We start from the raw sequence: 15,326 nt of genomic DNA, 5'->3' as shown, positions 1-15,326 counted from the left end.
GGAGCCAGTGCAGCTGGTGTCGCACCGGGTGAATGTGATCCTGCAGCAAGGACCCCGTAAGGAGTCTCACCATGGCATTCTGCACTTGCTGGAGTTCCTGGGTCAGTCTCGAAGGGCAGCTCCACATAGAATGCTATGTGAGGTATCACTTCACCCAACAAAGTCCACTTCTGCAATGTGACTTTCCTCCGCCTAACTTTCCTGTTCCTCCAAACCTCCAGAGCAGATGTAGGGGTTGAGGAATCCCAACACGTGAGTGGGCTTTGTTCTGTGCGTGCAAAAACTTGTGTGAATTCTGTCCCTTGTTTCCCTTCTCCGGTAGTATTCTTTTAAAGCATTTTTGTGGAACGTTATGCTCCACTGTCATTTGGCCACAAAAGTTAACACATCTTCAGCCCCTTAGTGGTAAAAAACAGAGGAAGGAATCTAGTTTGACCATGGGAAGTTGGGAACAGACAGAAGACAGGGCAGCCCTACATAAATTCCGTAAGAGAAATGGTCACCATCAAAAACTGGGAATTTTGAAGATGACTTGTTGATGGAGAGGGAGGGAGAAACAGCCAAGGAAGTCCCCGGTCCACTGCCATAATGTTTCCTGCTTCCTGCTCCTCCTCTAGCCGGAACACTGATGACCACTCTCCGGGCCTCAGCCTTCCCCCAGCACCCACCACCAGCACAGTGTATCGTCTGGACCGCGTCATCCACAGCGACCCAGCTGGCATCCAGCAGGCTCTGGCTGAACTGGGCAGCCGCCACACAAAGCCAGCCTCCCCTGGCCCTGCCCAGCCTCCCTTCCTGGGGCCTGGAGGCAGCAACTCCTCTGCCCTCCCACTGCGACGCTTCGAGAGTAGAAACAGTGGCAGCGCAGGTAATGGGCAGAGTCTGTGCTTAGTAACCAGGGGATCCGGATTTCTTTGTCTTGGAGGAGACTAAATTCATTCTTGGCGATCAGTTACCATATCTTTCCGTCTATTAGACGCCCCCTATTTTGGGGGACTCCGATTTGATAAAATGGGGGGAGATGTTTCCATGTATAAGACACCCCCAAATTTTGGCATTTTTTTGGAGGGGGGAACCTAGTCTTATACAGTGGTACCTCGGGTTACAGGCGCTTCAGGTTACAGACTCCGCTAACCCAGAAATAGTACCTCGGGTTAAGAACTTTGCTTCAGGATGAGAACAGAAATCACACAATGGCAGCACAGCGGCAGCGGGAGGCCCCATTAGCTAAAGTACCTCAGGTTAAGAACGGACCTCCACAACTAATTAAGTTCTTAACCCGAGGTACCACTGTACACGGAAAAATACGGTAATTTGCCCATTAGTCATTATCTTACTTGGCTCAGTTGACAAGCGTGATGGGACACATGACCAGTATCTGTGCTGTGTGCGTTAATCAGCTCTTCCGTTGCTCCAGGGGGCTGCAGTTATTTCTGGATGCCCGTGTCTCTCCCCACTCCCCCACAAGGGACTTTCTAGGAGCTAACAAATGCTGCATCGGTTCTCCCAATGCACAATACGATCTTACATTTCCAAAGCTAAGCAGGGCCCGGTATGGTTTCAGATTGGATGGGGGGCTGCATGTTGAAATTCCTGCATTTCAGTAGGTTAGGGTCCCTTCCAACTCTATGATTCTAAGATCAGCTGCTAATGGTCTTTGGCAGGTCTTGTTGAACTGCATTTCCAAGTGCTTCTGGTCTCGGCGGGGACCAGATGCCTGCTCCTTCCCCACTGCAATCCCATTTTGCTGTTTTTTTTCCACCCCCCCAATTCAGACTCTTGCTTCCTGGACAAGAACCAGCTGCTTCTCTCCAGCAGTGCCCCAGTGAAGGAGTCCAGTGCATTGGGTGGCTTTTCTGCAAAGCGCCGGGAAAGGCCCCGGAAGCAAGACCTGCTACAGCAGGTAAGCAATTTTAATAATAATAATAAATTTTTATTTGTATCCCGCCCTCCCCAGCCGAAGCCGGGCTCAGAGCGGCTAACAGCAATAAAATAAGACAACATTTTAAAATCATTTCATTAAAAAATTACTTCAAATCAAATTGATGGCAATCATTGGGTAGATTGCCAAAGGAGGGAGTCAGGTTGTGCCCTGGCCAAAGGCCTGGTGGAACAGCTCTGTCTTGCAGGCCCTGCGGAAAGATGTCAAGTCCCGCAGGGCCCTAATCTCTTGTGACAGAGTGTTCCACCAGGTCGGAGCCACAGCCGAAAAAGCCCTGGCTCTAGTTGAGGCCAGGCTAACATCTCTGTGGCCTGGGACCTCCAAGATGTTTTTGTTTGAAGATCATAAATTCCTTTGTGGGACATACCAGGAGAGGCGGTCCCGTAGGTACGAGGGTCCTAGGCCGTATAGGGCTTTAAAGGTTAAAACCAGCACCTTAAACCTGATCCTGTACTCCACCAGGAGCCAGTGCAGCTGGTATAGCACCGGGTGAATGTGATCTCGCAGCGAGGACCCCGTAAGGAGTCTCGCTGCAGCATTCTGCACCCGCTGGAGTTTTCTGGGTCAGTCTCAAGGGCAGCCCCACGTAGAGCGAGTTACAATAATCCAGTCTGGAGGTGACCGTCGCGTGGATCACAGTGGCTAGGTTAGGGCGAGAGAGGTAAGGAGCCAACTGCTTAGCTTGGCGGAGATGGAAGAAAATGTAATCGTGTGGCATGAAGCAGAAGGAAGGTTGCAACTGCAGCAGCTCGAATACTCGTGGCCAAGGGATGGAAAGATCAGGAGGCTCCAAAAATAACAGATTGGCAAATTAAATTAGAGGAATTTGTGGAGATGGCTCAAATGACTAGCAAACTCAGAGGAAACTCAAAGCAAAAATTTGCGGGAAAATGGGATGGTTATAGAAGATAATAGTTTTGACTCGGTGCTAGCATTCAAGTGACGAAGTAAAAGGAGGTGGGTAACAATTAAGGATTTATTATGTTTTCTGAATTGGAAAATGTAAGATAAAACATATGTGAAGGGACTTGACAGGAAGTCAAAATATTTATTTTCATTATTATTATTTCCTTTTTTTGTGTTAGTGTGGGTGTGTGTTTTGTATGGAATGTTTGGGAGGAAATAAGACGGTAAATAACAAATAAACAAAATATTGATGTATGTAATTTTTATTTCTCAATTATATTTTGTGGTAGTATGGTTGTAATGTTTTTCGTAACATAAAATCATTCAATATTTTTTTTATTTTTTTAAAAAAGGATGGCTGCCCAGCTTCTCAATGTCTCACGTATGTGTCTGTCCCCTGTCTCTCTCAGGAACCCATTCCCTTCCCCAGTGGCCCTGGCTTCTCGGCCCCCAAAGAGGAGACCCCTGGCGAACCTCGCAGCAGGAGCGTTCCGGTGTCCGAGGGGCTCGCCCCACAGATCTGGAACCAGCTGAATTCCAGTGAGTGATTGCAAGCATGTGGAGAAGAAGGAAGGGCCATGCTCCTGAGGCAGGCTGGGAAATCAGAACTGGCAGCGAGAGGGAGCAGCTCTTGGGATCAGGGAAGAGAGAGCAAACATTCCTGGTTCAGAGGTGCCCCTGTGTTTTGTTTCATCAGACTCCTCCCGAAAGAGCTACCGCCCTGCCTCTGTGGAGCCCTGGATCGACCCTCTGAATGCCTTTGAAGAGGTTGCTAGTACGGAGGTGAGGTCCGTTGAGTTGGGATGGATCAGGCGCATGCTCTGCAGAGGCTCCCTTTCCAGGGCGGAGCCGGACTTTGCCGATGAGGGAGCTTTCCGAGCACAATTCAAAGTGTTGGTGCTGACCTTTAAAGCCCTAAATGGCCTCGGCCCAGTATACCTGAAGGAGTATCTACACTCCCATCATTCAGCCCAGACACTGAGATCCAGTGCCGAGGGTGGCAGTTCCCTCACTGTGAGAAGCGAGGTTACAGGGAACCAGGCAGAGGGACTTCTTGGTAGTGGCAACCGCCCTGTGGAACGCCCTCCCACCAGATGTCAAGGAAATAAGCAGCTATCTTATTTTTAAAAGACATCTGGAGGCAGCCCTGTTTAGTGAGGTTTTTAATATTTAACGCTGTATTGATTTTAACACTTGATTGGGAGCTGCCCAGAGTGGCTGGGGAAACTCAGCCAGATGGGCGGGCTATAAATAATAAATTATTATTATTTTCTGTCCCCTAACCCTGTTTGCTGACTCTGCTTTGCCCCTTGCCCAGATGAGCCTGTCTGACAGCGGGGTGGACCTCAGCAGTGACTCACAGGTCTCCTCGGCCACCTGCAGCCAGCGCAGCTCTCCCGACGGGGGTCTGAAGGCCACACCAGATGCTGGGGCCAAGCGCAGCGGAGCCATTGGCAAAAGTACTGAGGATGCAGCCGCCACCGCTGCAGCTGGACCGGAAGGAGCAGAGCCAAAAGAGCAGAGGAGGCGGCCCCCGCCATCCAGAGACTCCAGTCTGCTGAAGGACAAGAAGGTACACAAGTAGCTCTGGGGTGTCGCCACATCTTCAGTCAGCACTGATATAACGCATGCAGCTGCATTGGTTTCCTTAATGCAGCGGTGGCCAAACTCGGCCCTCCAGCTGTTTTGGGACTATGACTCCCATCATCCCTAGCTAACAGGACCAGTGGTCAGGGATGATGGGAATTGTAGTCCCAAAACATCTGGAGGGCTGAGTTTGGCCACCACTGCCTTAATAGTTTCCTTTACTGGATTGGTTCCACCGCACCTTGTTTTACTGAAACAGCTCTCCCAAAGGCTTCTGGGGTGTGTGTGTGTGTGTGTGTGTGTGTGTGTTGTGCTGACTGACGTGTCCTCTTTTGGCTCTTCCACTGCCCTTCCCGTGATTGCCACCTCTTGACGCAGTTAATTCTGCCATCCTGATTGGGCTTCTGAAATCGCCTCTTCTCCTGACTCAGCCACCTCATTTCTCTCTTGAGCTCTTCTAGTCATTTTTGCTCCAGTTAGGACTTGGTCCTCTGCCTCGGTTCAGCATTACAAATGGGGATCTGTGAGAAATGCAAGGCTGTTAGGAGGATTCCCACCTTCCAAAGATCCTTTTAGCAGCAAAGAAAGCATCACCCCTTTACAGCCACAACAGCTGCATCCTGCTCTACTTTTCCACAACAGCTTCTTTTTGCTAGAAAGGAGTCCACATGTTGGTGGTTTCAGGGAATCTTGGTGTGGGGTGCATTGGTATCCAACACGGACCGTGCACCCCAAGTTCTTCTTGGGATTCTTTCAGGCGACTTCTCTTCTTTCTGAAAGTATATTCAGGAGGGGTAGCATTATTGAAGAACATGCAGGTCTCTGCGGTTAAATTTTTATCCAAGCAAAACTAGCCCAGGCTCTTCACCAGATTGAATTCGATTATATACATAAATCATTTTCACATTTTCTCCTAATCTTGGGGAACTGGCAACAATCCAGGCAGGGAATGTACGCTTCCACCCCCTGGAATCCTGCACTGATTTTGAAAATAGTACCAGGCATAATAGGGATGCGGGTGGCACTGTGGGTTAAACCACAGAGCCTAGGACTTACCGATCAGAAGGTCAGCGGTTCGAATCCCCGTGACGGGGTGAGCTCCCGTTGCTCGATCCCTGCTCCTGCCAACCTAGCAGTTTGAAAGCACATCAAAGTGCAAGTAGATAAATAGGTAGTGTTCCGGCGGGAAGGTAAACATCGTTTCCGTGCGCTGCTCTGGTTCGCCAGAAGCGGCTTAGTCATGCTGGCCACATGACCCGGAAGCTGTACGCCGGCTCCCTCGGCCAATAAAGCGAGATGAGCGCCGCAACCCCAGAGTCGGTCACGACTGGACCTAATGGTCAGGGTCCCTTTACCTTACCAGGCATAATTCTCCCCCTTACATACCTTCATGCCTCTCTTTGCACTCATAAATATTTGTTGTTGTTTTTTAAGTGCTTTCACTTCAGCTGCGAGCATCAGTTGGTGCTAAATAAATGTGAAGTAATGGCAGCAGCAGTTCCCCTCAACCCCCTCCCCCCCCCAAAAAAAAAGAAAACACCTCTAGAAAGTGAGCCTGGATACTGCCCTCTGGCTAAACTGTTTGCCACCCCCATGGTCTCAAAGGGCCCATGAGTTTCACCACCCCTCCTCCTCCTCCTGCGACAGGTGAGCAGCTCCCCTGAGCCGCTGCCTCGGGACCACCCTCCCCCTGGTGCTATTGGCACAGAGCGTTCCCAGCGAGTGGAGAAAGCAAAAGACAACAGCGCAGAGGGTCTGGGTGCGATGACGTCCGAGCCAAACCCCCAGCTCGAGTCCCCCGGGGCCTGCCCCCCCATCCAGTTTGGCGCTAGCGATAAGGTAAGTGCCAAGGCGCATGTCCTTTGCAGTCCCTTCTCGTCGGAGTCCCAGACTCAGATTCAAATCCCCTCCCCCTGGTTTTCGCCCCGTTCAGGATGCTGACCTTCGCTTCATGGTGAACGAAGGGCCGAAGCCCGACAAAGAAGAGCTGCACCAGGGACTTGCCGAGGGGGTAAGTAGGGAAGCCGTGCCAGCACTGATTTGGGGCTCCCTCTTCTCTTCCCACCCCCTTGAGTTCAGCTTGGAGGGCTGCAAAAGAGCTTGGCTTTGCTAGCTGGGCACTGGGCGACCTTGCATTCCAGCTGTGGGGCCTGTTGTAGTTTCTGCATGTCTCTTGGATCAAGATGCAAAATCAGGATTAAACTGGCTTCTCTTTTGAAAGGCCAGACTTGGCCAGATTCCTGGATGGGAGCAGGGACATCTCTCTCCCCCCTCACTGTTGCTCCCCATCAGTCCGCTGCATATTACTAATATTCCCCTCCCCTCCCCTCACCCTAACCCTAATCTGAGGAATGAGATCATTACCCCACCCTTACTTACCTTCCCAGGCCGCCCATCTGCGGCCACATTGTTCTTTCTTTTATCAGATCAAAATGATCAGACAACCGCAAAGGTTGCTAGGTTTATCAAGGGTGCAGTGAGATTAAGGGCCACTATCTGAACGATAATCTTGGTCATTTGATTGCCCTTTTAACCCATTGTTGTCTTTTTAATTGTATATATTGCTTGTTTTATGTTGCTGTGGCCGTTGGCTAATGCGAATAAAGTTTTATCTATCTATTATCCCCTCGCCCTAAGGTGTCGGGCCAGGTTACAGCATGCACCTTTTTAAACCACGTATTCCACGGAAGATAAAATCAGAAAAAATACTGATGTACAAGCGATATTGGGGCTTGATTTCTGCAACCTGTTGTGCATAGGATTGCCCTTGGCAGTTTCCCCCAAAACCTCTGCAGGTTAAAAATGCAGCTGTTAGACCTGGGTGATAGGGAATATATTTTGCCAGATTTACTGTCATTGCAGTGCAGGGGGTTAAACTGTTAATATGATTTCTCTATTAGTATATGTTTGCACATGGCAAGGTAGAGTTTAAATCTGTACGAGGGAAATAAACATTTGGTCCGTTTAGAAAGGAAGCCTAGAGCTTGGTTGCCTCCAATGACTCCCCTGCCTCCTCCCTCTCCGCAGCTGACCTCGGCCCCCAGGGAGTGGGAGCTGCTTCCGCCGGCCCCTCCCAGCCACCGAGCTTCCCCCGAGGCGCCTCCTGGTCGCGGCTGCGAGGCCCGGCCGTTCCCCGTAGCCCCAGCATCTTGCCTGCACAGCCTCCCAGCAGACACTTCCGTGTTCTCAGGTATGGAGGGGCATTTGGAACGGAAAGGGAAGATTGCTCACGTTATGGGGCTCCCAGCCAGAGCAGTGGTTGACTGTGCTTCTTCCTCCCAGCAGGTGAGAGGGGCCAGGGTCAGCGGCTGTACCCGGAGCTGTTTTACGGGAACCAGGTACCTATCTTGGCAAATTGGGCAGAGGAGGAATGCCCCGTGTGTTGCTCTGAGGCCTCTGGCGCAGCTCAGGAGGAATGGTTTTAGCTCTCCCACCTCCTCTGAAAGGTTCCTTGCGTCTTCTTTCTGCAGGTCCAAACTGCCCAGCTGGAGTCCCAGCTTCACGGCGCGAGTGGGGGCAGCAGCTACCGACCGAGCACCCCTTCTCTGCACACCTACAGGTAAGGGCAGGGGGCATATGGGGCTCTGAGCTCCCCTTGTGGCAGGGATGATGATGATGGTGGTGGTGATGATGATGATGGTGGTGATATTATTATTATTAATATTATTATTATTAATTTTATTTATTTATACCCTGCCCATCTGGCTGAGTTTCCCCAGTCACTCTGGGCGGCTCCCAATCAAGTGTTAAAAACAATACAGCATTAAATATTAAAAACTTCCCTAAACAGGGCTGTCTTTTAAAGATAAGATAGCTGCTTATTTCCTTCAGATCTGAAGGGAGGGCGTTCCACAGGGCAGGCCCACTGCCGAGAAGGCCCTCTGCCTGGTTCCCTGTAACCTCACTTCTCGCAATGAGGGAACCGCCAGAAGGCCCACGGAGCTGGACCTCAGTGTCCAGGTAGAACGATGGGGGTGGAGAGCCTCCTTCAGGTATACTGAGCCGAGGCCGTTTAGGGCTTTAAAGGTCAGCACCAACACTTTGAATTGTGCTTGGAAACATACTGGGAGCCAATGTGGGTCTTTCAGGACCGGTGTTATGTGGTCTTGGTGGCCACTCCCAGTCACCAGTCTAACTGCCGCATTCTGGATTAGTTGTAGTTTCCGGGTCACCTTCAAAGGTAGCCCCACATAGAGCGCATTGCAGTCGTCTAAGCGGGAGATAACTAGAGCATGCACCACTCTGGCGAGACAGTCTGCAGGCAGGGAGACACCTCAGAGCCTCTGCAGCATGGCATGCATTCCCACCCTGTCTTTTGTGACACGCACTTTGAGTCTGGTCCACAAAAGCGATACTGTACCCATCTTCATGCAGGCCACCACATGGAACATGGAGCAAGCTTGTTTTCTGCTGCTTCAGGGGGTGGGTCCCGAACCAGCAGATTCACATTACAGGAAAGGGAGATTCCGACTAAACATCAGGAAGAACTTTTTGGCAGTAGTTGTTGTTTGACAGTGGAACAGACTGCCACAAGAGGTGGACCCTCCTTCCTTGGGGGTTTTTAAACAGAGGTTGGATGGCTGTCTGCAGGGATTCTTTAGTCATGTATAAACTAGTTGAGATTCCCGCATTGCAGTTGGAGTCCCTTCCAACTCTACAATTCTATGGTAAGACTGAAGGCAGCTCAGGTTGCAGGCTGGAAAGGTCGTTGCAGGTCACAGTATGTGCACTAGGCCAGCTGGGCGGCACCAAATCGGGCGGCTTCAGAGGTTCATCAGCCCAGCATCTTCCTCCTTGGACTACTTGGGAAGGTGGTGGACTTAGGAGCCAGTGTGGTGTAGTGGTTAAGAGCAGTGGACTTGTAATCTGGTGAACTGGGTTTGATTCCCCGCTCCTCCACATGCAGCTGCTGGGTGACCTTGGGCCAGTCACACTTCTCTGAAGTCTCTCAGCCTCACTCACCTCACAGAGTGTTTGTTGTGGGGGAGGAAGGGAAAGGAGAATGTTAGCCGCTTTGAGACTCCTTCAGGTAGTGATAAAGCGGGATATCAAATCCAAACTCCTCCTCTTCTTCCTTTGTTGGAGGTTTTTAAGCAGAGATTGGGCGGCCACCTGTCAAGGATTCTTCAGCAGCGAATCCCTGCATTGCAGGGGTTGGACTTCCATCTCTGATTCTGACCTGTGGCTTTCTTCCTTCACTAGGTCCCAGCACCTGTACCTCCAGCCCAGCCCAGCCCCCACTTCTCCTGCTCAGACGGCCGGGGGCGCTGTCTTGCCCAGTTCTGCCTTGCTTTCAGGGGTGGCCCTCAAGGGGCAGTACGTGGAGATATCGGCCCTGCAGGCGGCGGAGCTTCCCAAGCTGCCAGCCACAGGCCTGCTGTACCAGGCTCCCCCTCCTTCCTTCATCTACAGCTCAGCCTTCTGCAGCAGCCAGCTGGCTCCAGAGCAAGCCCTGCTTCAGGTACTAGGCGTTGTGGTGGGCAAATTAACTGAAAGGCAGGTCTTCTGGGAACTGGGGGTGCAGAGGAACCCCGGATTTCTGGAGGCAGGTTGGAGAGGATGAGTTTTCAATGCGGCGCAAATGGGTGGGAGCTGGGAGAGAGAGCAGGGCAATGGGGAATTCAGGGAGGGGTGGTCACGTTTTGGAAGCCAGGAGCTCTCCCCTCATGCTGTGTCCATAATAGTGGGCAGCTTGGGACGCGGGTGGTGCTGTGGGTTAAACCACAGAGCCTAGGGCTTGCCGATCGGAAGGTCGGCGGTTTGAATCCCCATGTCGGGGTGAGCTCCCGTTGCTCGGTCCCTGCTCCTGCCAACCTAGCAGTTTGAAAACACGTCAAAGTGCAAGTAGATAAATAGGTACCGCTCCGGCGGGAATCTAAACGGCGTTTCCGTGCGCTGCTCCGGTTCGTCAGAAGCTGCTTAGTCATGCTGGCCACATGACCCGGAAGCTGTACGCCGGCTCCCTCGGCCAATAAAGCGAGATGAGCGCCACAACCCCAGAGTCGTCTGTGACTAGACCTAATGGTCAGGGGTCCCTTTACCTTACTCTTCATAGGCAAGTAGCTTTGTGCCTAGGAGCCAAGCGTTCTTTTCAGTTGGCTTGCTCTGCTGCTCCGGAGCCACAGATGTGAGGAGTGTTGCCAGTTACTGAGGATCGTGGCCCACATGCTTCTAAATACCAGTTGCTGTGGATCACGAACAGGAGAACATTCTTGCCCTCAGGTCCTGTGTCAAGGACTGGTTGGGCACAGAGGATTGGTGGAAGGCCCCAGCTGGGGGACCCCCAAAGGAAGAAGGCTCAGAGCTTGGGGAGTGGTGGTGGGACAACAATGAGTGGTTGGAGGGAGAAGACTTCGGAAGAGGAGGTGTTGGAAGCTGAAGAGGTAACAGAGAGCAGAGAGAATTGTTGGCGCAGAGAGGTCCAGAACCAAAGCAGGAGAGGCAGAGAGGTGTCAGACTGGTGAAGCCAGGAGGATCTTCCCCTAATTCTACAACAGACCCGTTGGTCTCCCAGAATCAGAAGGGGTATGAAGAGGGAGGAGCAGAGGCAGATGTGTCGATGTAGTCTCAGATTGCTTGGGAAGGACCCAGGGAAAGAGGACACTTAGGGAGCTGTGGGAAGGCAAGGACCTGTAGTCTCCATAACTGCCTCCTAGGAGCAAGACTTATTGAAGAGAGTTGCTGTGCTCACTAGGCCTGGCACTCCTCAGCAGATCCTGTTCTTCTAATAAAAATCACTCTGTGATTTGCTGCCAGCTAGCCTCTGACACCCTGCTTGTCGGTTTTGTAGAGCCATTGGCTTTATGGTGGACCATGGAACTGATCCAGGAAGGCTCCGATGATGAGCTTGCATTCAGAAACCTTTGATGCAGTCGGAGTGGGCCGCCTCCTCTGGCCCTTCAAGAAATGGGCTGTGTTGGGAGTTGCCATCATCGTGTCCCTTCTCCCTTGCAGGTGCGCCAAGAACTTGCATCCCCCTCCGAGTTCTACCCAGCCGCCCTGGGGCAAGGCAGCCAGAGCAACTTCCTGACTGCTCCAGGCCCTGGCCAGCAGGTGAGCGAAGCACCGTCTCTTTCAGCCCAGCTCCTGGACCAAAACCGTCCCAGGATTGTAATGCAGCCCCTCTCTTTCTCTCTCTCCCTCCCCTCTGTCCTGCCCTAGGTCCTGTTGCCCGTGGTGGAGCCGCCCCAGCTGCCCCCCGTGGTGAACTTTGGCTCCTTGCAGCAAGCGCCACCTTCTGCCCCTGCCCCTCCGCAGCCGCCGCCTCCCCCCATGCCCCTGGTGTCCGTGGCCACCCAGGCTCTGCGGGCGCCCGGGCAGCTAGCCGGGCGCCTCGTCTCTCCAGCCGTGCGAGCCTTTCCTCACGGCGGAGTGGGCCGTAGCGAGGTAAGGAAGAGGGCTGGTGGGCGGGACTCTGCTCCGTGGGAATGGCCTTCCCACCCGCTGGTTCTGATGTAGGACTTTTTTCCCCCCCGCCAGCTCCACGCTCTGGAAATGAAGCCGCTACAAGATTACAGGAAACTCAATGGCCTGGGGTCTCCAGGGGCCCGGCCCCCCTCTGGGGGCAGGTGAGTGTTCTGTGTGGGGCAGAGCTTTGGGGACAGAGGAAATGTCCTGGAAACAGGCTGTAAGACAGGGATCAGCAAACTTTTTCAGCAGGGGGCCGGTCCACTGTCCCTCAGACCTTGTGGGGGGCCGGACTATATTTTGAAGAAAAAATGAACAAATTCCTATGCCCCACTAATAACCCAGAGATGCATTTTAAATAAAAGGACACATTCTACTCATGTAAAAACACGCTGATTCTCGGACCGTCCGCAGGCCAGATTGAGAAGGCAATTGGGCCGGATCTGTCCCCTGGGCCTTAGTTTGCCTACCCATGCTGTAAGGTCTCCAGTTATCAAGACTGCCCCCCCCCAATGCTGCCTGGGGGTGCTGGCGCCCAGTTAATATGTAGCAGACTCATAAAAGGACGACGACTGGACCCATCTCACATTTTGTGGAGTGGACCCACATTGCCTTGAGTCAGCCAGGAAGCCTTTCCCTAAAGCATCTTCCTGTTACTGGTGCCTTCTCTTTGCAAGTTCTCAGAAGTATCATTTCCGTTAAAAGTAGTAAGTGTCAGAAGATGGTTCCTGAGCAGCGAGAGAGAAGTGAAATGGCCCCTTTGGCTGCCTCGTCACGGAGACTTTTTCTCTCCCCTCAGGCCTTTCTCTGGAGGCTTTGGTGCCAGGCTGAAGTCCCCTGGTTCTGCCTATGGTGGTATCTTCCGTGCCCAGCGCTTTGAGGTCTACCAGCAGGTGAGGCCGCCTTACGGGACTGTGAACGGAAGGTGGGACCGGGATTGAGAAGCGGAGCCCGCTTTTTTAAAGGCAGCTCTGGGATTATCAGGGCGGGGGTTTCAGGAACGCAGCGACCTTCCTCCTCTCATCGGCTGTGTGTGTTCTGCTCCCCAGTCGGATGTCCTGCGCTGGAATCCCCGCTCCTGGGAGCGAGCCGCTCCACCTCGTGACGGCACGCCAGCCCACCGGCTTGAGCCAGACATGCGCTCCCACACTGACAAGCAAGACCCCAGTCTCTCCGGCCACCACTAGCCCAGGATGCTGAACCCTCCCCTTTTCGATTCTGTTAACTTCCTCCCCCCTCTCCTCCCCAAGATCGCGGGAGGGCTGTTTGCAGGGGTTTGTTCCTCTCCCCCCCCCTTTGGTGTATCCTGAATACGGGGTGTCTCCTTAAACTCCTTTTCTGTTTGGGGGGGTGACACTGGAATTTGCCCCTTGGAGTAGGGGTGTTAGACACTTAGTGTGGGTGCTCAGAGTGTAATTTGGAAGGGGGGCAAGGATCAGGAATTTGGGAGGCTCCCAGCTGAATGTATTTTTGCTTATTTCCTTTGGTTTCACCTGAGTTTATTTTTCTGGTAGGGGGCTCTGTTGCCCTTTGATCTGAGGGGGGAGCAGCTCTGAGGTTTGGAGTGTAAATATATATAAATATGAACATGTCGGGGGGGTCTCTCCTCTTCCCTCTTCTATTTATGGGGGCGGGGGGAGGTGAGACTGGGAGCCTGTCTCCTCTCCTATTTGCTCCCCCGAGTTTGAAATAGGAAGCATTGAGTTTTTAAAAAGGTGGTCAAGCTGGTTTGTTTAATAAATAAAACCAAAAAAGTTGTTTAAAAAAACCAATAAAATAAAAAGTGAGACTGTGGGTTTTTTGGATTGTCATCTTGCCTGCCGACTTCCTCAGCGTGCGAAAACTTTTCACTCCATGGAAAATGAAGCCTGGTCAGGGGAAAGAATTAGTTCTCTGTATCATGGGGATTTTAGAAATTACAGGTGCCCGGGACGGTGCTTTGTGAAAAATATTGTCTTGGCAAAGCGCTGGTAGTGACTGCTTCCATATTATCAGAGGCACGAAAGGTTATATAGAAACTGCTTACCACCCCTTGCAGGCAGCTCTGCTTCTTGAGCGCTTCCATTCTCCCAATCCCTACTGGGGGGGGGGGGAATCGAAATTGCAACACACAAGCCTTCAAAACCATTCTCTAGAAAGTTTGCACATTAGGCTGGCCAGCCTCCGTTTCTGTAGTGGAGTCTACTTAGTTGTGCTGCTAGAAAAAGGTAACTTCCAAGGACGCTTATTTCCCTTCACTCACACACCTAGCCTTTTTTTAAAAAAGCATCACGCTGTGTACCTTCCTGATAAACACATGCTTTGCAGCGATTCTTATACCCTGGATTAAATCAGTTGTGCAGCAGCTATTCTTGCTGGAATGTGGATGGTGGCTCTAAAGCAGACTTGGCCCTCCAGATGTTTTGGGACTACAACTCCCATGATCCCTAGCTAACAGGACCAGTGGTCAGGTATGATGGGAGTTGTAGTCCCAAAACATCTGGAGGGTCAAGTTTGCCTATGCCTGCTCTAAAGTATTAAGGCTATCAGTGGGTACCAGTCCGGGTGGCTAAAGTGCCCCTCTGCCAGGACAACCAGATGCCTCATTACAAGCCACTAGAGAAGAGCAGCACACCTGGGCTCTTCAGAGGCTCCTATAAGAACCTCCAGGCAATGAGCATGCCTCTACAACAGAGCGAGGGAAGAACAGGAGCAGCTGGACTGAATGTCAAAGGATCTGTTGCAGGCACATTCTCCAGCCACGCCTACAGAAGGAAGACAGTTCCATTGGTTCACGGGCAATAAGTGACCGATTGACAGATGGCCTCCATTGGTTGGCGGAATCAGCTGTGCTGGGCAACAACATTTGGCACTTAAGCATTTAATCTATTCCCGAAGAGAAGGAAACTGCAGGGCTATTGGTTGAAGAAGAAAATCCAGTCTTGTAGCCCGTTTTTCATGTTGCGGCATCAGTTTGCTGCTTGCTTTTTTAAAAAAAGGTCTTTATTAAAAAAAAAATTGGCAGCATACTTGGGCAGATTATTCCCTAATACACATGTTCTTGTATGCATTTCCCCAATACAAAAATGTGTGTTAAGTACGTTTCCCTTTTTCTGTGCTATTTTTCACATATACCGCTTTTATCCATACTTTCCCCTCATACAGATTAATATTATCTGCTTGGAGGCAGCTTTTCTTTAAAAACCTCTAACTGAACCAGATGGGCCTATTCCAGCAGGCTCTTCTTAAGTTTTTACAAGTTCTCTTCAGTTCCTCATTGCCACGTTTAGACCACCCACAAGACTGAGGCACAAAAACAAGTTCAACATACTACTTTGCTGTGAGTTTTAAAAGGAAAGGTTTTTAAAAATCTGATTTAAATGGAAATGAGGTTTACTTTTTTTGAAAAAAGGCTATCTTAAAACAATAGGTGTTTGAGAAGTAACCTGGTACCCCGGTATTGCCAGAAGTTTGGCACAAGTGGGGTGCAAAGGGAAGAGGTGCC

General features: G+C 51.4%; 1 protein-coding gene across 1 annotated transcript in view; it reads left to right on the top strand.

Annotated features, from left to right (window-relative positions):
- PRRC2A (proline rich coiled-coil 2A) overlaps positions 1-13,636 on the top strand; it is a 41,781-nt gene extending 28,145 nt beyond the window's left edge. Inside the window, exons 17-32 of the mRNA XM_083600278.1 lie at positions 618-868; positions 1,776-1,903; positions 3,259-3,388; positions 3,546-3,631; positions 4,167-4,421; positions 6,083-6,274; positions 6,369-6,446; positions 7,463-7,625; positions 7,721-7,773; positions 7,906-7,994; positions 9,638-9,896; positions 11,390-11,488; positions 11,597-11,821; positions 11,915-12,003; positions 12,642-12,735; positions 12,892-13,636. Coding sequence (XP_083456404.1) covers positions 618-868; positions 1,776-1,903; positions 3,259-3,388; positions 3,546-3,631; positions 4,167-4,421; positions 6,083-6,274; positions 6,369-6,446; positions 7,463-7,625; positions 7,721-7,773; positions 7,906-7,994; positions 9,638-9,896; positions 11,390-11,488; positions 11,597-11,821; positions 11,915-12,003; positions 12,642-12,735; positions 12,892-13,029 — 2,329 coding nt within the window. The 3' untranslated portion in view covers positions 13,030-13,636. The remainder of the gene's footprint in view (positions 1-617; positions 869-1,775; positions 1,904-3,258; positions 3,389-3,545; positions 3,632-4,166; positions 4,422-6,082; positions 6,275-6,368; positions 6,447-7,462; positions 7,626-7,720; positions 7,774-7,905; positions 7,995-9,637; positions 9,897-11,389; positions 11,489-11,596; positions 11,822-11,914; positions 12,004-12,641; positions 12,736-12,891) is intronic.
- The last annotated feature ends 1,690 nt before the right edge of the window (positions 13,637-15,326 follow it).

Source organism: Podarcis filfolensis, assembly GCF_964270895.1.
Source record: "Podarcis filfolensis genome assembly, chromosome: 2".
Taxonomy (NCBI): domain Eukaryota; kingdom Metazoa; phylum Chordata; class Lepidosauria; order Squamata; family Lacertidae; genus Podarcis; species Podarcis filfolensis.
This window is presented reverse-complemented; position numbering and strand designations above follow the sequence as displayed.